The sequence below is a fragment of the Perca fluviatilis genome, chromosome 3 (assembly GCF_010015445.1).
Source record: "Perca fluviatilis chromosome 3, GENO_Pfluv_1.0, whole genome shotgun sequence".
Classification (NCBI taxonomy): domain Eukaryota; kingdom Metazoa; phylum Chordata; class Actinopteri; order Perciformes; family Percidae; genus Perca; species Perca fluviatilis.
In genome coordinates, this window is record NC_053114.1 from 31,036,593 (window position 1) to 31,061,233 (window position 24,641).

General features: G+C 40.0%; 1 protein-coding gene across 1 annotated transcript in view; it reads left to right on the plus strand.

Moving 5' to 3' along the window:
* Positions 1-24,641, plus strand: part of smyd3 (SET and MYND domain containing 3) — a 79,491-nt gene that overhangs the window by 16,073 nt on the left and 38,777 nt on the right. The window contains exons 2-5 of the mRNA XM_039794833.1: positions 4,049-4,112; positions 4,361-4,468; positions 4,867-4,924; positions 5,054-5,199. Coding sequence (XP_039650767.1) covers positions 4,049-4,112; positions 4,361-4,468; positions 4,867-4,924; positions 5,054-5,199 — 376 coding nt within the window. The remainder of the gene's footprint in view (positions 1-4,048; positions 4,113-4,360; positions 4,469-4,866; positions 4,925-5,053; positions 5,200-24,641) is intronic.

Genomic DNA, 24,641 nt, shown 5'->3' on the forward strand with positions numbered 1-24,641 from the left:
TGTCCGAAGTTTCTTCCTAAAAAGGGAGTTTTTCCTCGCCACTGTCTCATTAGCCACTGCTAATGCTTGCTCTTGGGGGAATCACTGGAATTGTTGGGGCTTTGTAAATTATAGTGTATGGTCTAGACCTACTCTATCTGTAAATTGTCTCGAGATAACTCTTTTTATGATTTGATACTATAAATAAAATTTTATTGAATTAAGCGTGTGTGTGAATGTTTATCGGATGAGCAGGTGGCATCTTGTACGGCAGCCTCGGCCACAGTGTATGAATGGTGAATGGTTCCTGTATAAAAGGGCTTTGAGTAGTTGTTAAGACTAGAAAAGCACTATATAAATACAGTCCGTTTACATTGTTGTTGTGGAGCTATAGTTCGAGATTTTAGTGAAATCACGTTCAGATTGGAGAGATTTAGCCACTAATCAACATTAATGTGTCACATTTCTTCTGTCCTGTTCTCCTACTTGCAATGAGAAAAGTCAAAGTCACTCTGACAGACTGTGTGTGTGTGTGTGTGTGTGTGTGTGTGTGTGTGTGTGTGTGTGTGTGTGTGTGTGTGTGTGTGTGGGGTAGTACTCAAGTCCAGACTTAAGACGCTTTTCTTGTTGGTATTTGTCTCGGACTCGGCCTTGGACTCGCCAAATATTCTAGTTGGTCTCGACCGAGTCCAGCACTATATGCTTTTGTTCTAAAGTAAGTTTCTCCTTCAAAACAAAACCATAGATGAAGCGCGCCTGTTCAGAAAACAGGTATTAGTTTTAATTCAAAATCAATCTAGAGCAGGCATCGAGATTGGTCGCCTGGTATACGCCTGGCTGCGTCATATACCTCAATCATCAGGTATCAGTCATTTTCATTTTGGCCACAGACACAATATCAGCGAGCACTTCGTACTACGAATTCTTCAGGACAAGAACTGGAACATTTTATATTTTAAGTAAATAATATAGCCTAATTTGATCCTATAGTGTGTTACTCTGCACTTGCTTTTTGATTGAAATAATAAAGCAACATTTTCATCTTTAAAGTAGATATACTGTCTCTCATGTCACATGAATTATAAACAAGTAAGTGAGTGGTCTTGAAAAGGATTCTTTTTTTCTGTCTCGGTATTGACTGTCTCATTTGGACTCAGTCTTGACTTGGACTTAAACCTCTTTGGACTCTGTCTTGACTCGGTCTCGACTAGTCCTGGTCTTGGACTTGTCTTGGACTCAACAAAGGTGGACTTGACTACAGGCCTGGTTGAAATAGATACCATGGAAATGCTGAGAGCCTATCAGCCTAAAGGCGGTCACCATAACAACAGTTGCTGTGGTGCAACTTTGCATTAATGTGGCTTAGTAACTACATAAACAGTATAAGACTAATATTCCATCTGGGTTTCTGTCTCTCATTTTCATTACAAGTTAATCAATTTCTTCTTTGCCTCATGACCGACTTTTATTTATTTATTTATTTTACAATGTTTTTTAAGAATTCACTCATAACATTTATATATAGGAGATATTGTGCTGTCCAACAGACAAAGAAATAAACATATAATTACATTAACATTTATATACAAAATAATAAACAACAAAATCCTAACTTTTGGCAGTTTTTGACTGAAAATGATAGTTGCATGGTTTTAAACACGGGTACGTGAATCTCCTTTCAGAAGTTATGATTCATTAGAACAATTGATTTGCCTCCCATTAAATGTATTTTGGAAATTTTTATATTGTGTTTCCAGCTCTTTTCGCTTCGTCGCATTACTTACAGCCACTTCCTCAACATGGATTCCCACAGACATGTTCATGCATTTTACAGTCAATATATCATAGTAGTAGTTGATAATTGAAGCTCCTTGATATATTTAAAGATTTTATGTTTCAATAAATAATACTGGTATTTATGATATAATTCATTTTTTAGCAGATTGTGATGGGTTTTTACTGTACATTATTGTGGAAGTTATGGTAATCTACTGTACCTGATATCTAAATGACATATCCATGAACACAGTATAGCTCTTTCAACTGCCCGAGGGGCAACATTTCCCACAAAGTTAAGCATGGAACTAAAAATGGTGTTGTGGTCAGCATCAGCCTTCTGTCTGGGATTATGGAAGATGGATCGACTTCCTGCGGCTGGCAGCTTGTGATGTGACCAAACTCTTAGTGTCTGAGTTATGTTCTCAGTTCATGTGTTGAAGCTGCACAGAACCTGGCTGTGTTTGGGTCTGGCCTGCTCCTATCTGTTGTTATTGCTTTGTGTCTCATACTGCAGGCATGTGTTTCTTAAGCTGTGGGTGGTTTCCCTGTTTCTGGTTGGTCTCAACATGACATGAATGGACCTCTGTCCTAAAGGTCATCGCAAATAAGACACAGTGGCATAACAAGAGGGGTGGTAAGGGAGGAGAAGGAGGGAGAGGAAAGCTGTAAATTACAGCAGCTAAGCGGGTGAGAAGAAGAGAACAGAATAGAGTGTGAGAATAAAGTGTGTAGAAACTTGTTGAAGCCTTTGGGGGCCTCGAGCCAAATACAACAGTCCAGTCTGGTCATGCACTGATAAACAGTTAGAGGAAACCCTTAACTTCTGACGCTAATGTTAACCTGTCAGACCTACACTGTGTGAGTGTGTGTTCATATTATAGGTCTGATTTTGCCTTTAAGGTTCTTCTAATGCCATCTACAGCATTCATAAGTATGTCCAATCTAATTAAATGCCCCATAATAAGTATGATAAGCCCTGGGCTAATGTATTAACATCCATCATAGCATGTGTTCCATTACCTAATTGTGTGTGTGTAAGCTCATAATACCATCCATTGTCAGATTTAATTAGCAATAGTTTATCATTTTCTGTGCCTCTCTCTCTCATCAGTCATCATATGATAAACCACAGAGTGATTTCGTACTCTATATTAGCTCATGCCAAACGAGCCTCAGGCTTCTCTGATAACCCTGATTCTCCTGCGCCTATGCTCTAATGTAGGGATGACACTAGTAATGCACAGAAATCATCACAAAATTGAAAGCAAGGTGCCAAGCATTCTGGGTTGCCTGTCGAAAAAATCTATTTGCATCATATCTGCCTATGCAAAAACTCACTCTGACAGACTTTGTGTGTGTGTGTGTTGCTCTCTTTACTGACTAATTGGCTGTGTGAAGTGGACACACTGCTGTGCTCTGACTTGTTATCAGACTTGACAGGCAAACTGGAAAGGACAGCAGTGTCACTCTGAGAGACACAGCGGACCTTGGAGGCAGGAAACGCACACAAAAACAGACAAACACCACAAGTGGACACACACAAGCATACGCACACTGACGCTCAGACACATGCAAGTGCTGTGATTCTAACAGGCTGTGACAGTGAGGAGAGTGTACCTAATGTATTGCTCTTAGACAATCTAAAAGAAGATGGGGGGGTGGATAAAACTAGATAATGGATGTACACAGTCAACTTACAGCATATACTGTAGAAAAGGATAAGACGAGGTTGTTACATGGGAAAAGGTCAAGACAGTGGCAGGAACAAAATGGATGCTTGAGTAGATAAGTGCATATGTTAGTGTAGCAGACCAAAACGGTTGTATGTATGGCATGGTTTTATTTCAGTTAGCCTAATAGCTGGTTTGATTTGCATTGAGAGATGATCTTATGGAAAGTACCCCATGCCAATCTCTAGGGTGATGTGGGGCTATTTTAATTCCAAAGGCCAAGGGAACTTTATCAGGATGCATAGTATCTTGGATCCATGAAATAACTGGCCTTTAAAAATAAAAATCTGCCTGCCTCTATGGGAATTTAACATAGGGGTGTACTTGCTTATTCCCCCTGTATTTTAAGGTAGAACATTTATTTATTTACAATACTTTATTCATTCACAAAGAAAATTGGTGTCCTTAAAGGTTGGATTTTTCCAAAAAAAATTTAATTAAGGCATTAAGATCAATTTCAGAAAGATGATTTTGTATTCCTCTATTTAGTCAACTTTAGCATTGGTGTATTCACTTATGCTGAGCACTGTAAAAAAAATGTTTTCTCTCCTTCTGTCTAGATGTGAGACCTTGTTGCGGTGTTCCCAGTGCAAGATGGCTCGCTACTGCAATATCACTTGCCAGGTATACAAACTCACGCTGACAGACTGTGTGTGTGTGTGTGTGTGTGTGTGTGTGTGTGTGTGTGTGTGTTGTGTGTGTGTGTGTGTGAGTGTGTGTGTGTGTGTGTGTGTGTGTGTGTGTGTGTGTGTGTGTGTGTGTGTGTGTGTGTGTGTGTGTGTGTGTGTGTGTGTGTGTGTGTGTGTGTGTGTGTGTGTGTGTGTGTGTGTGTGTGTGTGTGAGAAGTTGTTAAAAATGCCCTTCTCCCACAGAAACAAGCATGGTCTAGCCATAAGAGAGAGTGCAAATGTCTGCAAAGCCTCCTACCCAGAATTCCCACTGACTCAGTCCGTCTGGCTGCGAGACTCATCTTTGCCTTGGTATGTTTTGTGGAGTTTTTACTGGTGAAGAAATATACAATAAAAATGGCTACTCGTGCCTTTCCTTTTGTTAGTTGTGGTGGGCTGTACATTGCTGCTGTGCTTCGAAAACCTTGCTTTGGATTTTTCTGGATATTCAAGTGTTTATTTATTTCAATTTACTTCTGCTAATTGAATTTTTGAAAATATTTGAAATTCTCAGTTGGTTTAGGAAATTTCCATTTTCTGCTTTTGTAAGTGCCTGAGAAGTTCAACTTTTCAAGGATTTCATGCAACAGCAAAAATATCGGGTTACTGCACATAATGAAAACAATAGTTTATGAAATAAACAATAGCAGAAAAATAATTCTCTAAAACTATAATAACATGTTAAGGCCCCCTCTTATTTTTCTTTCTAGTTAAGTCCATCTAAGGGCAGTAGTGAGGAGCTCTACAGTTTGGAGGAGCATGAATCACGTAAGTTTCTCCCCCAAGAGTGTCTATGTGAGTAAGTCTAATGCCAGTCTTGTCGGTCTTTTGTGTGTCTTTCCAGACATAGTCAGTAGCTCGATGGGACATAAAAATGATTTTATATTTTTCTTACAGATCTAAATTCCATATCTGAGCAGAAGAAACATGGTCTGTCTCAGCTGGCATCCATGTTAGAACTGTACCTACAGCAGGAAGTACCTGACCTGGCACAGGAAGCACTGCCACCTTCTTGCCGAGAACCCCTAAGCCTTCTTGCAAAGGTAGGCTAAATCCTTTTATTTGTATAAAGACACACACACACACACACACACACACACACACACACACACACACACACACACACACACACACACACACACACACACACACCTACCTTGGCGCTCTCATGCGCACACACAAGTACAAACATGCCTACCCGCGCACAATAGTTTATAGTCCCATCTGCTGTCCTATTTCTTTTTCTACTCCTTAGATGCATCTTACTTCACTTTCAGAGTTTATCAATAATTCTGAGTCTGTTAATAATATATATATATTTTTTTATCTACTGTGTATGTGCCCACTGCCTGCACGGTTTGTTGTAAGCCACTGACCTGCATTTCGTTACATACATGTGCCTGCACATTTTGTCAATGACAATACAATTGAATTGAATTGAAATACCGATAGAAGCAAATGTTTTTGCTTCTAGCATCCCCTGCTGCGTTTGGATGGACCCCAACATATGTCTAATATCTTCACAGCATCTGTGATTATGTCCGTTTGTGTGTATTCCTAGAACAACCTCCGGTCTAAATCCCTTAAAACACACCATATGCCTTCACTAGAATTTTAACCGCAAATCTTTATGCAAGGATGTGTTTCTCTGGATTTTGCTTTGCCTCTGTCATCTGTTAGCTTGTGTGACTCCTCTTTGAGATGTCATGGCCCTGAGGTGTTTGAATTCCAACAAGTGTGTGTGTGTGTGTGTGTGTGTGTGTGTGTGTGTGTGTGTGTGTGTGTGTGTGTGTGTGTGTGTGTTTTGTGTTTGTCCCATCACAGTGATTGTTTGAGTATGTGTGAGTATTAATTGAGAGCAGCCAGGCGACTGAGCTAATAGTGTTTCCATAAAACAAAGGTTCAAATGAGCAAAACTCGCCCATAAACTAATGATTTTTCAATATCCAAAACATAGTTTGCAGATGGTTATACAAAACCTACAAAATGCTGTGATGTGTCCTCACTAATGACATAATCTAGGTCTGGCAATGCCTATAGTTGGTCAGTCCACCACTTTGATCCAAACTAAAATATCTTGATAAATATTGGATGTATTGCCATGAATTTTGGCACAGACATTCATGGTGCCCACCGGACAAAGTATAATAATAATTTCTGATCCCTTGATTTTTTTCACCATCAGGTCAAGGTGTGTGTAATACTTTGGTTTATGATTAAACGCATGCAAAATAATGACATTCCTGGTTATTATGTGACAAACAAGCATGTCAGCATATTCATTGTAAGTAAGACTGGCACTGCCACACCAACCACTACCACTTTTACATTTACTCAAACAAGACTGCTGAGGATCAACCACAAACTTTGGCACTTACAATCTGCTTTACAGTGAGCATTGCAGCCTCACAGAGCTGCGGGTGTTGCTGTAGACTCTTGGTCTGTTTGTTTTTTTCCCTTTCTTTTATGTGACAGCCGAATTGCTGCAGCACGTGTACTGGAAAATTTAATTTCTCACACACACACATATTTGTGTTTGTGTATTTGTTTCCATGTTTTAGCATAATTTTGATGGAGGTGGAGTAAGAAAAAGAGAGAGAGTGTAATATTTTATAATGTGAGTGTGTGAGTGGGAAGCTGGGAAAACTGGAAAGCTGCTGATTAAATGCGGTTCAAGATTCCGACGGGAATTCTGCTCCAATCTGAGGGAGATGAAGAGCGAACAACAGAGCAACACTTGTGTGGATAGAAGAGAAGAAGAAAGAGACAAAGACTGTGAGAAAAAAATGAGGGGGGACGGAGAGAGATGAGGGAGGGAGAAGAGAAGAGGATGTTACAGAGAGAGAGATTAAAAGAGAGCAGGAAATGTACAAAGTGTGTCACAACATGAAATGTAAACAGAAATTGGAGGACCGGGATAGCAACTTTATGAAAGTCACTCACTTAAAAAATGAATTTGTCAGTTGACATAAATTGTCACTATTAAAAACAAGAGAATGAGATTTAAATTAATTAGCAGTTAGCATGACATACTTGTCTAGTGTGTTTGTGTATAAAGTACTGCACAGTACTCAGAAATCAAGTTGAAGCTGATGGCATACCATTGGTTGCTATCTCCCCCTCTGTTTCTCTGTTTCTCTTTCACTCTATCACTCACTGTCTTGTTTTTTTTATATTCTGTATATTGTAGATGTTTACTTAAAACCTTTAAATCACTTAGTTGTAAATAGAAATAGTGAAAGCAGGGGTTAGGGTGTTGAATAGCTACATTTGGAGGCTCTCCACAGAAATGTTACTTCAGGGGCTATGGAAATACAACATGGAGACCACAAGAACTGTGATTGGTACTGTTGTTGTACCTCCCAAGCAACCACACTGTTAAAAGCCAATATATCATCTTCCACAGAGGTTGTATTATGCTTTGCATTTATTGATTTATTAACTGACTGATTTATTCAGTAGCAGTAGTTGTGCTGTGCCTCCTTTACCATTGAGTCTTGCTGGATTTTACTTGGATGTAAATATTTCATTGTAGTTTAGAAATGGGCTATACAAACAGAAAGTGAATCCCCAACAATAATCATGCAACACATTCATAAAGAATAAATGCCAATAAATTTTGGATTTGGAGGTCATTGACTTCAAAATCTGGCTAAATTTGGTTGTGAGGTGAGAGTTTATCAGACGTCCAGATATACGTTGTTTTGAAGGCATTCTAATGAGCATATTTCATTTTTGAAATATTTTAATAACCCTTAATCTGGGTCAGAACAATTAAAATGACTATATCATATGTGAAACATTATCTGTGATATACACCACATGTTATGTTTTCTGGGTTCATAATGAATTATTGACGCTGGAGGCTGCACACCCAGTGCCCAAAGGCTGACACCCAGAAAGGTCCCAAACACAGCAAAATGACAAAATGCAGGCAGAGGGAGCAGGGTCTCTACAGATACAGATTCTAGCGGTTCATAAGTGATGATCGAGAGGGATTATTTTTGTACGAGTCTATACATTTAGGAAAATCCTTCTGCCATTAAAGCTTTGCGTGCGCAGTCATGGAAGGCTTGTATCATGTGGAGGCGCCGACAGTTTTGTTGTCATTACTTAGAATTCCTCATGGGGGCGGCAGAAACTACGCAGTATAGCTTTAATCTTCAGCTGCAGTATAGTTGAGCTATGAATCAATTTCCTCACTGGAAGAATCTGTTATGTGACTGCTGTAACACCTTGACAAAGAAGCGTAAATCCAGCTTTATTTCACCCACTTGACAGTCTTGTATTACGTGAAACCCCGTTTTATTGGCGTATACATGCATGTGTGTTTACAATTTTAGCTTTTTTGTGAAGGGAGTTGCTGTCATTCAAGACCTTTTTGTTAACACCCGATTACCTCAGTGCTACATCGGAGTCATTCCTCAGTAGCACAGGTCTTTAAAACATGGCACCATGCAGGTGTATCATATCACATGTTGGGATGTGAGCAGCATACAGATGTAATTGAAGTGTGTAATGATTTGGACTGATTGGAACACCTATATTTAGAAATGGCAAACCTCCTTCCTTATGCCTACGGTAGAAGAACTGTTTACCAAACAGAGCTGGACACAAGATCAAGTACATGCAAATCCATCCAAAGCTCCAATCACCCTTCCCCCTTACTTGCCAGTGTACTATAGAGACAGACCCAACCAAAATGAAAATGGAGCGAACTTCAACCTGTGTGGCATGTGGTTTTGCCTTTATGCAGAATGGTATTTTATAGGCTGCCAATAGGGGGCACTGTGATTGCATGGACAGCATTATGTATTGGCGGTGTAAAGGAGTGGAGAAGTCCTTCATTTCACTTCCTCCCTGTCTTCATTCTCTTGGCTGTCTTCTCTCTTGCTGTAGATGTGTATTGTTTTTCTGTCTCTCTCTCTCTCTCTTCTGCTTTAACTGTCCATGTTTCTGTCTGTCCTTTCTCTGTCTGTCTATGCATATTTTTCCATGTCTCTCCTCTACACATGCAACCCTTTCTCTTTTTCCCTTTCCTCTCTCTCCTCCCCTTTATGCTGCCTTTAATGTCACAAATACATAACAAATTCGTTTTCTTATTGTGTACTTAAAATATTCTTAACAAATTAGGACATTACTGTGAGTGTATGTTTGTGGCTGTGTGTTTGTATGTGTTGGGGGTCTAGTCTTTTTACAGTGGGGGAGTGTTTTGTGCTATATAAAACATCCTTTATGTTAATAGCTACTCCACCCACAGCACACTAATAGTTTTCCACGAACATGCATGCATGCACACAGACACACACAAACAAGTAAGGCCACAGCATCATTACTGCTCTTAATATACCCATGGGAAGCAATGAATGTATGTGTACAAGTTAGCATGTTTATGTCCATTTACATACTTGTAATTCATAAAGTGTGTATGCGCTATGATGTGTAAATGTTGTATATATTGCTTTCTTCTCTCCTTTTATTGTTTTTTTTTTATTTAAATTTATTATGCACTGGCTAAAGAAGCACTGCAATTTCATTGTATACCCAATGTGCAATGACAATAAAGGTGTGTGTGTGTGTGTGTGTGTGTGTGTGTGTGTGTGTGTGTGTGTGTGTGTGTGTGTGTGTGTGTGTGTGTGTGTGTGTGTGTGTGTGTGTGTGTGTGTGTGTGTGTGTGTGTTGCATCAGCCCTTGCTGCATTGAGACTGAGGCCCATTTCTCAGACACACCTATATGATCGACATGTTACCCCATAAAACACACACACCTCTCTATCTGCTCTAAGCCTGCTCCTCTGTGTCTTGTTCTCTCAGCCTCATTCATTTGCTCACTCCTGCCTTTACCTCACTGACATTCCTGCTTCTCATTCCAGTCTCTTAAACTGTAGCTTTTGATATGAGAGTTATATATAGCTTTTGAAAGACACCGCACAGGCCTAGTTTTGTAACGGGCCAATGCCAGCATTTGAATTTTAAAATCTCGAATTTTAGGACTCCCATAGCACCATAGAAAGGTTACAAGAATAACATACAGTATGTACTTTTAGATAGGGATGTACTGTTTCATAAAAATACTGTAGAAAGCTTCTGCATACATTTATGCTTAGCGTACTTATATTTAAATAGCATATAATTGAGTGGGAGCTCTATCCTCTTAATATACCTATTGTACCTATAATGCTATTAAATACACCTGATTGTCCTACTATGACAAGTCAAAGTGTCTGCTGTGAAAAAGGTCTTTTATTGGTAGATATGCAGTTTGAGCATGTAACATAATGTGATTTTCTAAAACAAAACCAGAATCGGCAGCATCAAGAAACTGAAAAGCATGGCCGCCGCATGAGCTACAACCTGCCTCGTCTACAGTACGTGCATATGCGAACGAGGTGTTCATTGTGACTCTCTGAGTTTTCTATGTTAGCGTTCAACAAGACACAAGTACAATTGCTTCAGATAACGTCTGTGTAACACAAAATACTTTCAGTTCAGTACAAAATTACAATCTATGACTTTTCACAATATCTGTCCTGTTGAGTCTTATCTCAGAGAAAACGCTGTCTTTGTCTCTGGCAATACTTTTCAGAGCCTGGGTTGGGTCTCAAAATTGTACTGTACAAAAGTTTATGAATCTAATTACAGTGAATTGTTGTTGTTTTCTCATATGCCGGAAATATAAGACAGGCTGAATGCAAAAATGTTGCCTCCTCATTTAACAATCCAAATATCACTAACCACAACCCGTTATTTATTTTAGTTGTTTGAGGGCAGAAGATTTAACTTGGAGAGGTAAAGAGATGCAGGATGGAAGGATGCAGATATAGGGGGAAAGAATATATGCACCACAAAATGCTAATTTTGCATGGAATTTTAAATTTTGCATGCAGTTAGTATCTACTCTGTCAGTCTTGACCACCAGTGTCAGAAAAGTGTTGTGGGAGGAACAGGTACATATGTGAAGTAACAAAAGTACAAGATGGGAGACAAGTGAAGGGTGAGGAAAAGATGGAATGCAGAGGCAGAGATTCTCACAAAGAAGGACAGTATGTAAAATCACAGAGACACGGGGTTAGAGAAAGAATAAAAGCCAAAGATGGAAAATGGACAAAAACAGAGAAATAGGGGATGCAGAAAAAAAGAGAGAAGAAGAATTTGGTAAGTGAAAAGGAGGGAACGAGTGGATGAAGGATAGGAACAGGGACTGCATACTGTGCTCAATAGAAGGTTTGAAGTAGCTGCATTTATGGTTCTATGTGTATGAGGCAGTAACCAGGGCTCTTAGGAAACACACACACACACACACACACACACACACACACACACACACACACACACACACACACACACACACACACACACACACACACACACACACACACTCCCTATGGAAAAGTATGTTGTGTTGGTTATTACCTATAGAGACGATTTATCACAGATGCTACACACACACACACACACACACACACACACACACACACACACACACACACACACACACACCGCTACCTGATGTCGTGTGAGTCTGGAGCCAATATATTTACGGCCCAGCTGAAAACAGTTTTTGCTTCAATTTCACGAGCATTACACAGTGTGTTGGTGTAATTTTCTGTGCGCATTTATAGACAATTTTTTTGGTTGTTATAATTTTCTGTGTGTTTGTGTGTCTCTGGCTTGTGGTAATATAACTTGTGTGTAGTTGTAATTCTCTGAGTACAGAGGTGCGTTGTGGATGTGTGAGTGTAACTTCTTGTTAGCGTGTGGGAGTAATTTATTCTCATGGCTTTCCTTTATATTTATTGGCCATCTGTTGAAAAGCTAAATGAGATGCAGACACCGTCAAACTAGCTTACCTCAACAAATGGAAAAGTTATCCCTTTCCAAACTTGTTAAGTGGGAGAAGGTACATCCTATGTAGAAGTACAACAAACTGTTTTTCTGAATGAATGACCTATAAGGAAGGAAGAAGTCAAGGAAAGGGAGGGAGAAAATTACAGGCAGAGTTTTTGCATAATTTAAGTATTTATAAGAGAAAGAATAAAAAAGTAGAAATCTCATGCGATAAAGCAAAGTATATGTTTTGCCATTCTACATTAGCATGTTCCTGTGTATTGGTGCATGTGTGTTTGCCTGTCCATGACGTGTGAAGTCATTACAATAATCCTTGTATGTATGTGTTAGTATGTTCAGCCTTATCTCTCTAACATTTCCCTGGTCTGCCATTGTAGTTGGCTGTGCCATGGGCGCTACCTAATTAGCTTAGGCTTTGCATGCACACACACACACACACACACACACACACACACACACACACACACACACACACACACACACACACACACACACACACACACACAGGCCTACAGCTTAGTGTAATGACTTTAAGTCCATCATGAATGCAGTCGCAGACAGTATAATAGGAAGAGAGAATAAAAACCATTACTTTAATTGACTTATGACTGCATGTGTGTGGGCTAATGGGGAGACGTGAAGAGGAAGAAGGGAAGAGGAAAGAAGTCTAGGAAATGAGAGAAATAGTTAAAGAGAGGGGGAAAGAAGAGATGAGGAACAGATAGAAAAAGGAAGAGAGTAAGGAAGGAACTGAAAAGAGGTGGAAAGGACAGGTAGTTAAGGAGAGAAAAAGACAAGGAAACGTTGACATGGAGAGTTAAAATTAGGCGTGAGAAAAGAAGAGGGGCGAAAACTGGAAAAGATTAGCACATGGAAATCTAGAAGAAATTGGAGGTGGAGCAGCTGGAAATTAGAATAATTTTGAATACAAGTCTGGATGTTGTCGATTCATTCTGCAAAGTGATTTGAGCAATGTGTTGCAGGAGATAGAGATATATACATGTGTGTTCGTATGTTTTAATGTGTGTTATGTAGTGTGTGTGTGTTTGAGTGTGAGTTGGGGGTAGAGTTGGCCTAATGAACATTTTTGACGCCAGCTGCGTCAGCCACTATCTCTCTCGCCTCCTTTATCCTCCCTCACGCTTTCTCTGCTCTCTCCTCTCTCACTACAACATTTACAGTAATTACTGTTCTTTGGTGATTCAGAGGGATGGAAAAGGATAGAGGCTGATAACGTATGAGAGAGTGAGTGTTTGTATGTTTTGTCTAACTTCCTGAATGTCCTCCAGAAGGATGTTCCAGAAAGTGTGATTTCTCTGCGCCTCCTGTTTATGCAGGAGCGCCCTGAACGCCTTGAGTTGAAACATCTTTTGAGTCAGAGCGGGAAAGCGCCCAATGTCATTTAACTTCACAGCAAAATAACTGTTATGCGGATGGGTAAATCAGCGGCGATTGGCGCAGGGTTGTGTGGCGTGTTTGTCACTTAAACAACATGTTTGTGTCTCTATTGGGTTCCCCATGATGCTAGCATTTAGCCATGCTACTAGTTTGCAGGGTAATACGAGTGATTGTCGGTCTGCATTGACAGACATTGACTTTCAATATCTAACCAGGGGGGTCTATCAAAATAGTGGCCAAATTGAATGACTACATGTGAAACCTAACCTTACACTCCATTGTGTTTTGTCTGATTGTCTGTAATGTGATTGGCCACTGCAGTGTGACGTCCGATTGCATTTCTTCAAAAGTTGTTTCTGTTTCAACTTTTCACCTGCAGGTTTTTTTTGCATCCCCTGCGATCCCCACCGCGCAACCTAAAGGCACTACCCACATTCAAATGAATAGGAGGACTGGCGTTTTCACCGCAACGCACCGCAACGCCTGATTTAATGTAGCCCTAGTTGCCATAATTATGGAGTGTATGTTTTCTCATTAACAAGCTGACCAGATAAAATAAAGAAAAAAATTCTGCACCGTCTAGCGTCCATTATGTTGAAGTGTAGTATTATACAATATGTGGTATAATTCTGTGTTTTGGTTTAGAGTTCAGCAGCGAGGATGGTGTAACCCTACACATGGTGGCACTTTTGCTTGCATTGGTTGGTCACTCACACTCCCTTAACATTACTAAGCCCTGTAGTTTATCAGCTCCTGTCCTCATGGTCCTTTTATCAGTCCTCTCACACAGGACAAATAACTTGGGCTGTAAACCATGACCGGCGCTCGGAAAACAGACTTTGGCCTTTAGGATTTTATTGTCAACCTAAATAATACTCAACTAAACCCTTTTTTATCTGCACTAGTATGAATACTGAGTATGGGTTGGCTGGCAGATGTCCATTATTTGTTTTGTAGTGGACAGTAAACTCTAATCCATGTGTTGCTTTATATCAAGCAAGGTTAGTTATTTTTCCCTGTATGTTTGTATATTACCTAAATAATTACCAGACTCTCACTTCTTCTTGTAGTCTGTTTGGAACTAGAGCCAAACAAACGCAGTGTGCAGTTTACTGTTGCATTAGTCAGGCAAAGCCAGCCCTTGCTCCACAGCACTGTGGAGCAAGGTCTGGCTACGCCACACATACATGCTGGGATAGGAGAAATATCGCTCTAGGTTGTTTGCATTAATTTAAACCAATCACAACAGGGTTTTTCCTGGCTTAGAATGAGCATTGTGGGGCGTGGGGGGACTACGCACGGCAGTAAGCATGATCGGTTCACGTACAGTGATGGCAATGAGTCTGTGTTACCTTATTTGACAGAAATCTATGCATTTGCCTGTTATTTCTGACAATTTGATAAACAAAAATGTATATTATGCTTGACTAAATAAAACCCCAATTAACAAAACTGGTTAAACAAATAATAATGTTTAAATAAATCACCGGGAGAGTCTGGTACGACCTGAATCTGGAGATAAAACTGAGATTAGCTCTCATATTCAAGTTTGTGTTCTGCTTGTTCAACAGATGCTTAGTCCATTGCTCTAAAACCCATTTGGAGAAGATTTGAATTGCTATTTTTATTCTCAATGCTTATCATTTTGGTGCTGGTGATTGTCCTTTGGGGCTAGCTAAAACCTCTTTGGGTGGTGCCAAAAATTCCTCTATGCAGAAAAAACCCTGCACAAAATCGTCTTGGGTGGCACTAAGCTCTGGACGCAGCGACACTGGCTCAGAATGGTCTCAGGAACGAACATTTGCACCCCGCAAAAGAAATCGCCACATGCAATTATCCGGGAAATGTACATTTGTTGATTTAGACTACTGTTGCAAACTTCCTTGCAGGATGTCCAGTCATAAGGAAAGAAACAACACTTATTTCTTTCATTTGTCCATTTCAATATTTTGGGCTCAAGAAAAGTCCCTTTTTCAGCCTTATAACTCAGTTTGTGCGGGCCTCTGTAATGATTTGAATGAAATTTTGGAAAAGCTCTGTTATACCTGTCTTTAGTGTGGACATGGCCTTAGCTTAACGCTTATCTTCTTATTTAAAAGTTTCTCGTTTTCTTTGAATAGGTAATCCAAGGAAATGTTTACCTAGTGGCATGTAGGAAGGCTTGGCGTGATAAAATAAAATACTTTGTATGTCCCCACGTTTCAATCTCTCATAAATTACAGGTTTCTTTTGTGATATCATTTGGTCTGTCACTGTCTCACCCAAGATGATTTAATGATGTTGTTAATAATCACAGGTGCTGTAGCTCATTCCTGGAAGACCATTTTTACTTTCTTGTGGCATAAAGCAATTAATATTTCGTAATGAAATCTGACCCTCATGACAGAAAATGAAAAATGCAGCAAATACATTGGAAGAGACTTCCAGTCTCTGTTAGTGTTGGTTTCAATTGTTGATGCTAATTATGCATGTCTCCAGATAAATTAGTTTTTAATACATGCTGAAATGCTATATGAAGCATCTTAAAATCTTACAGTGGAGCCTGATTTATGGGTGTGTGCACAAACCAGTTTACACAGAGGCATTTTTTTAGTGTGTACATGCTTTTGACAAGTTATTTCACTGCACAGTATACAGAACACAGATATTTTCAGTGTTTACACTTAATTTGCATGATAAGGAGGAACTAAATTAGCCCTCACAGTGCTTAACGGTCACACTTAATAGCTTAAAATGTCTGCTCATATTAGCCAAATATAATGTAAATATCATTGACAAATGCAAGTCGCAGTAATGTGATACTGGGCCCTATCTTGCACCAGGAGTAGCACAAGCCAGACGCAAGTGTCTTTGCTAGTTTAAGACCAACGCAGTTGTCAATTTCCCGTCCAGCACCCACGTCGTTTAAATAGCAAAATGCACCTGCGCCCATCTGTGCACCCATGGGCGTCCTGGTCTTACAGGGAGGTGTGTTCAGGTGCATTCTTGGCGTATTGCTATCTTGAGGCAGCGGAAAGTGATCGCATCATTGACCAACAAAAACCTGGTCTAAAGTCCATAACGCAGCATTTCATTGTTATTTTAACAGCGCATTAGTAAATTGCGCACAGCGCGTGCACACTATGCTTGTTAAACACACAGGGTGTTATTACAGTGTGAAATAGTATTATCATATGATCTGCTCGCGCTCTCCTTCCTGCTTAGCAAATCCGCCATCATAATAGCAACGCGGCAAGGTACACACCTATGATTGATTAAGACTCTAAGTACAACCCTTTTGAACCATGCGCCTGGCGCATGCACCCTTTTTTCCACCGTTAAACTAGCAAAAGTGGATACGTACACTCCCTAAACGCCGTGCGCTTAGATCGTTAAAATAGGGAAATGGTTTTCTTCTTTTCCCTTCACAGTGAAGTCAGAACACAAGATCAGCCTCAAAAGTGCTAAACATACAGTAGTTAGCTTTGGCTGTCAGTCTCAGTGCCTCAACGAGCTACAGTGAAGGAGTCCATGTTAAGGTGCTATCACAGGTTCAAGTATGCACTCATCCAGCCACTCATCCCCTCTCCCTGTTCTCCTGTCTGTCTCTGCGGGTCATTAACGAGTTATGTAAAGCTTCCAGGAATGCTGCCTTGTGAAACAAAGACACAGAAGGCTGTAAAGTATCCAGCTGAAGAATGCTTATACATCAATCCTTTTATTTTCATCCTGAATCTAAACGAGTTTCCCCTTTGTTCATTCCCTCGTTCTCCCTCTCTTGTGTCTCTCATCTCCCGCTCTGTCTCCTCTTCTTAAACCACAGCCAAACACTAAACCCTCAGTTCTATTCAGGGACAGTGAGACACAGTTGCCTGTGTGCGTTGGCGACATTTGTGTTTTTGCCGTCGTTTAAAGTGCAAATGTGCGTACAACCTTGGAAATCCAAAAAGTTCATTTGCTGCACCTCATTACAAAGAGGATTATTTTTAGAGTCAGGCACCAGCAAATAAACTTGTGTCTGCTTGTGTTTTATTTACGTTGAATTACAGTATTGTCCTGCAGTGGCTGCAGAGATGAGAGCTCAGTTGCATTTTCGAGTTGTTTTTTTACTCTCTCCTTCTTAATTGGCATTCATGCTGTGCTTCCTCTTGTTAAACATCTGCATCTCAACAGGAACACAAATAGCATGCACGCACGCACACTCGCACGCACACAGGCACGCAGACACACACACACATACACACATACAGAGACCTGTCCAGACCCCAAAACAAAGATTAGTTGTAGCTGTTGTAATAAACTATAATTTCTGTACAAATGCAAAATGATTTACTGCAAAGTGTCCGCTAACAATGACCGTTATGACATGGCAACACGGCATGGCAATACAGTAATTTACTACCAGAGTGTAATTACAGTTATTAAACAAATAGTTTGACATTTTGGGAAATATCCTTATGAGCTTTCTTGCAGAGAGTTAGATAAGAAGATTGATACCACTCTCATGTCTGTAAGTAAATTAAACGCTACAGCCAACGGCTGGTTAGTTTAGCTTAGCCTGGAAACCTGGGGGAAAGGGCTAACCTGTCTATTGGTTAGAAAATCCGCCTACCAGCACCTGTAAAGGTCTCAAATTAACTTGCTGGACTATTTCTTGGCAGAGAGTAGTGTCTTCTGTGCCGGTTGCCTGGCAAACTCATGTTGCCGACATGACTCTGGGAAGTCATTGCACCATTCTCGCCTTTTTATTTGACACAGAACAGTGGAAATGGGTGTCCCAAAACTGGAATTGAACCCGGAACATTGTGATAATGTGGCATGCAATGTAACCACTCAGCTACCAAGTCATTGCGGTATCCTTTAACACATGTTAATTAGTTAGATTTACAGGTGCAGGTTGGATTTTGTTACCTAAGCTAACCTCAATCTTCTCCTCTAACTCGGGGCAAGACTAAATGTATTTCTCAAAGTGTTGAGCTACTTAGTTAATGAAATTGTATAGTTGTTTATTTTATACAATAGATGGAAATTTCAGCTTTTGATAATTCTGAAAGATGGAAAGTTTATGTGAAAAGAACAAGAGAAAGGAAAAAAAACATACACTCAGTCCACCTCAGTGTGGAATTGGCACACTTTGCTTTTTTCTGTAAACAATTTGTCATCCTTACTGCTCACTATCCTCACTATCTCCTCCTCCTCCTCTCTCTTGAAAAGCTGTAGATGATGCTGAGATATTTTGTTAATATTCAGAACTAATGTGTATCCACTGCTGTACATGTGCTAATAGTTTTAGTACAACTCATGACGTTTTAACAGAGATACAGTAATAATTATTCTTTACTGTTCAAGAACTACTGACTCTCCTGAGTTAAATACTTTTTATGGAAGATCGATGGGTAAAAAACCATCAATACAAAATTATTTCAAGTATTGTCTAGAAAGACGCACACACTGACAAGTCTACATGTCTTAAGTATGGAGATCAACAGTGACTGTTAACCATCACACTTTTAGTCGCTGACCGACAGGCGCACTGCACTGCCGTTTTTGGTAAGCCTACACTTTAAAAAAGAGCCTCTTGCTAGGAAACCACCGTTACCACTACAGAAGCCCCGCCTCTCAATTCATCTGATTGGACACTGGTAAAAACTGCTTTTGATGTTGGCCAGTTTTCTGCTCTGAGTTGATGTCTTTTCAACTTGAGGCGTTCAGGGTGCTCCTGCAAAAACAGCAGAAAAACACGAGTTGCTCAGCGATGCAAAAGCGGCGAGCAAAAAAGCTTCACTCTCATTGAAAACAATTACAAAAAGCTCCCTCAGGCTGCTAAAAAGCGCTCTGTCCGATTGTGGCCTAATTCAAGTTGTGCTAAAATCGTTTTTATACACAAATCAGAAAATTCTTCTTGAATTAATAATTCATAAATGAACTGAGGAGAAAAAGTCATTTAGATCGTTCACGACCTGACAAATGTAATGTTTTATTTTGCACTGTGTGATAAGCAGCTTGTGTGCAAAGCTGACAACCAATGAGTACAGTAAAGGAGTTCTGAAACATTGTAAGCAACGTAATGCAGCATCAGCATCAAAACTGTAAAAGAAAAAAAAAGGGTTGAGGGGACAGTGACCGATGTTATGAATGTGATACATTGATGCTATACATTTTAGGGACTGAATGTGGTCATTTCAGGGCACCTCTATAGCAAAATACAGCTGCTATCCATCACTTATCAACACTTCAGGTTCTCCTTAACTTACCTAACATAACGATGCAAATTAGAATTGCTACTTGGGTACCAAAGCTTACACATAAAAACGTGTGTCAATCAGCACTCTTTCTGAACAGTATAGTAAATATAATTACTTAGGGAAATAGTTACTAAAATTAACTTTCAGATATGTTTGTCTTCTGTTCTGCAATTATTAATTTTATGTTCCACCTCACTTAAAACTATCATAGCGATAGAACGATCCATCTATTTAACCTCTTAGCGTAGTTAGGGAGACCAAAGGAGGATTTAGGATTTAATGAGCCCCTCCCTGTAAACACCCCCAGGTGGAGTTGAAGAGAGAGTAAAACAGTGGGAGGGAAAGATGACAGAGGGAGGAAGGACAAACACACAAACATTCATGTCCCAGTGGGCCAGTATATCTAACATAGTGTAATTACAATGGGGAGCTCCTTTAATTGACTCCTACTGCGAAGTGTGTGTGTGTGTGTGTGTGTGTGTGTGTGTGTGTGTGTGTGTGTGTGTGTGTGTGTGTGAGACTGTGTGTATGTGTGTGTGTATGTTACAAATACAACTTCAGGTTTATTAGTCTAAAAATGTATTTTGTGAAGTAGTTTTCATACAGCTCTTCTCTCCATTTTCAATCTGTATTTTAATAATGGCACAAACTGGTTCTGTATTTGTCATTGTCACACTGTGTTTATTTGATTTAGCCCAACCTGACTTTGATTGTCTTTGTTTCAAAGTTGCAAGGGTCCAAATTCAGTGTCTGCATCCATTTTTTTATCATGTCCAACCGTTAAACCCTGGCTGTTTTGCTTCTATACTTGTTAACGGTTATTCCAGTCTGTTGTATGTGTACTTCATAAGGCTTTTCTCATCAAAGGAAATTAAGTTGCTGCTGGTTTTACATATGCAGGCAAATGGAGAACAATGTTTGGGCAGGCGGAGCCATGTGAGAATAACTGAAGACAGTGACTGTCTGAATGGGCCACAAAGATGTACAAAAAATCAAACAAGCTAACCTGGACCTTCCAGGTAAAATTTAAGTGACAAATAATAACAGCTCTTTATAATCTTATGACACAATTTTTTTACTTCCAACTATTTTCTAAAAATGATCATGTCAAAGATGTGCATTAATGCACATGTTGTGATTAAAGGTGATACGTTGATGAATGGTCTTGACAGGCAAGGTGTGTGTCTGTGTGTTTGTGTTTTTCTAGAGCACTGCATAAAAAATAGTATATAACACATATTTGTCTCTATCTGTAATGACACTCACTCTTTCAAATCAATCAGTCAATATCAGTGTGAATGTCATTATGAGACATCTTTGCTGTTTGTTAAAATTGCATGAGATGTAGCTTCAAAGTAATGACATTTACAAAATCGATGAATGCACCTGAAAACTTAAACGATTAAGTGATTTCTCACACACACACACACACACACACACACACACACACACACACACACACACACACACACACACACACACACACACACACACACACACACATACTGCAGTGCAGTATTGTCCTTGCTAGTCAAGGACATCTCCTAGTTTCACAGGTGAGGGAACACAGACTATTTCTGCCAGGGATGAGAAAGAGAGGAGCAGGGCAGAGAGGAAGAGGACAAGGGAAAGAAGAAGATGGGGGTGAGGGTGGTAGATGAAAAAAGAGTAGGAGGAAAAGGAGAAGGAAGGAGAAAATAACATACAAGTAACACATTCCCCTATGGCCAACCACTACCAAATATGCCATCTTGTTGTTGACCTGAAATTAGCGTCCTTCTTTCTGCTATAACAGATGGGCAAACAACCAGGGTAACCTCTGCCAAGGCAATTGAACAAAGTGGTGAGATGCATCAATTCCCCAAATTCAGTCAAATCAGTGTCAAAGATTGTGCAGATAGACTAAGACAGATAATTATCTTTGCTTGCCTCATGCCTGATTGAAAAACACTATTAAAATGTGTGTAACTCTGGACTTCATTAAAACCCGGTCTACACCTGCGGTATAAAATCCCCTTACTGTCAGTATGAAAATAGCGCTCCCCCTCTCTGTGTCAGTGGGTGGGTCCCCCCCCCCCCGTTAGCTGACATTTCAGAGATTAGAGGTTTTTGATCTGTGATTCCACATCACAATCTCTGCTCACCACACCCTTTTTTCTGCCCCCATCCCTCCCTCCCCCACTTCCTCTTTACTCCTCATCCTTTCATCATCCCATGGTTATTCCATCAGATAGTACTTACTGTAGGCCTACACCTCTCTGAAGTAATGAGCAATGAGCTGATGAAGAGCAGAGAAAAGGGGGATGGGGAGAGAAGAGTGAAGGAATGAAGAAGATGAGAGAAATGTAAGATGAGTGGTTTTAGGAAGGAGGAATGGGAGAGAAGGAACGTGACAGGGGAGAGGATAGGAGGGGGAGCAAAATGTAGTTTTTGAAGTATTTTTTCCACAATTGTATAATTAATTTACAATTGTAGCCCCCATACCTACATAAGCCACCACTACTCTTATCTTAGCCTTCTTCTTTCCTGCTTAATATATTGTCTTTTAGGCACTGTGAATATTTTAGATGCTACATAGGCATAATGCAGCAAATACAGTTCTGTAACCCTTTTTAATCTAAAATTGTTTTGATGCTGATGGTTATTTTTTCCACTTAAATTCACTACTATGAATATCGTTCATATTTGTAAGGTTGAAAATGCATGAAACGTAAATGTAAAAAACTGGCCTCTCGTATTTTCCCTCCATTTCTCATTAGTTCCTTCCATTCCTTGTAGTCTTGTTGCGTGTTAGGTATAAGCTTGATGAAACAATTGTTGCGATGCTGCACATTGATATCTAATTGTGCACAGCATTGTTTCTGTTTCCTAACTGTACACATAGTCTGCATTTAAATTTCATAGTAAACTAAACATGTTTTGTGTTTGAAAATGGACATTGTGAAGTTGTGGAGCAGGAATGGCACTTAATACCAATCATACTGTGATTTAACTTATAAATATTAGGTGTGTGTGTCTAAACCTCTCATCTATCATCAAGCTATATCTCCTTCGCCATACATATCCCTATTTTATTACCAAAGCACTATTTTTCTCTTTCCTTGTCTCCTTTTCTGTAGAGGTCACCATAAATATCCTATTTGTCTGGGGATCTGTGGATCAATAATACACACACACACACACACACACACACACGTCACACATGTGACACACATACGTCACACACACACACACACACACACACACACACACACACACACACACACACACACACACAAAGAGGCCACTTCTATGTTGGGGTATGCTACAAAAGGACGTTGACATTGTCATCATTTTCCGTCCTTTTTTTCACATTTCTCTCTCTCTCTCTCTCTCTCTCTCTCTCTCTCTCTCTCTCTCTCTCTCTCTCTCTCTCTCTCTCTCTCTCTCTCTCTCTCTCTTTCTCTCTCTCTCTTTCTTTCTCTCTCTCTCTCTCGGACTCAAAAGATATCAAATTATTTCTCTCTCTTGCTCATCTCCATCTTCTTACTTTCTGCAACTACTTTCATTGTCCAAAGTTTTAGAACGCTGGCACTATGCATTACTAAGCAACCAGACACACACACACACACACACACACACACACACACACACACACACACACACACACACACACACACACACACACACACACACACACACACACACATTTTCCCAACATTCCTGGTGATGACAGGGTTAGCCAGGGCAGCTACCTCAGGGTCTTGTACAGCTGGTGTGTATGTGTGCTCCACTGAGCAGAAAAAATGCTCTTCAAGTACACTGCGTACACACACACACACACACACACACACACACACACACACACACACACACACACACACACACACACACACATACTGGTTGCAATGCCGACAGGCTTCCCAGTGTTTTCTATTTCTAGGAACCCTATATTGTGAAAAGTAACCAATAACTTAGCATTATGAATCATCAATTGACTATCATTTCTGATTGAATAGACTTCTGCATACCTCAACAAAACCACTTTGAGAGCTTTGTATGTGTGAAAGCTTCTTCTGGTAGGTAGTTTCATTTTGTGGCCCATTCAGACAGTCCCTGTCTTCAGTTCCCAAACATTGTTCTCCATTTGCCTGCATATGTAAAACCAGCAGCAACTTAATATCCTTTGATGAGAAAAGCCTTATGAAGTACACATACGACAGACTGGAATAACCGTTAACAAGTATAGAAGCAAAACAGCCAGGGTTTAACGGTTGGACATGATCAGTTATGTCGAGAAAGGCGGCAGCGAGAGAGAGAGAGAGATGTATAGCCTTATTTTCTGGAAGAGGATGGAAGCTGTGACTCTTGAGACTGAAGGGTTATTTGTCTGACCACTGCAAGTGAAAGGTGTATATACTCAACCCTCCCAATGACTGTGTATGTGAGTGCGAGTGTGTCATATTTCCATCATGCTGTTTGAAGCTGCTTGTAGAAGCTAGCCTTCAGGCAGTCACCTGCTGTTGTTGACTTGACTTGTGTTTTCATTCTTTGATTGTCTCTTTGTCTTTCACTCCCTGTTTCTCTCTCTGGTCGCTCTATCCTCTCTTTCTGTGTGTCTCCATCTCTCCCTCAAGCGATGCCCCCTTTTGGTAGCTGCCTTTTTTTGAGTGATGGACTCATAACACATAAAACCAATGTGCAAGATAGCAAGGCCATATTTGTTGCTATGTGGCTCAAGCAGGTTTTTTATTTTAATTTAATAAAGTTTTCTAGCATTGGTTATGCTTTTAAAGATTACACACTGAATTTCTTCATGGTGTAGTTGGTGGGTTGGATATACTTTAATTTCAACTTGTTCCTTTCCGCCCATCTTGTTTCTGCCTCATTAATGAACCCATGTGACACCATGGAGACATTGCAGCTTGCTTCTGCAGATGAAATAGCATATATGTTTGATACTTCAAATTAGTATTTTTCTGCCGCCTAAAACAGAAGTTGAGATCATTGCTGAGGTGTCTGCATGTGTTAGAACAA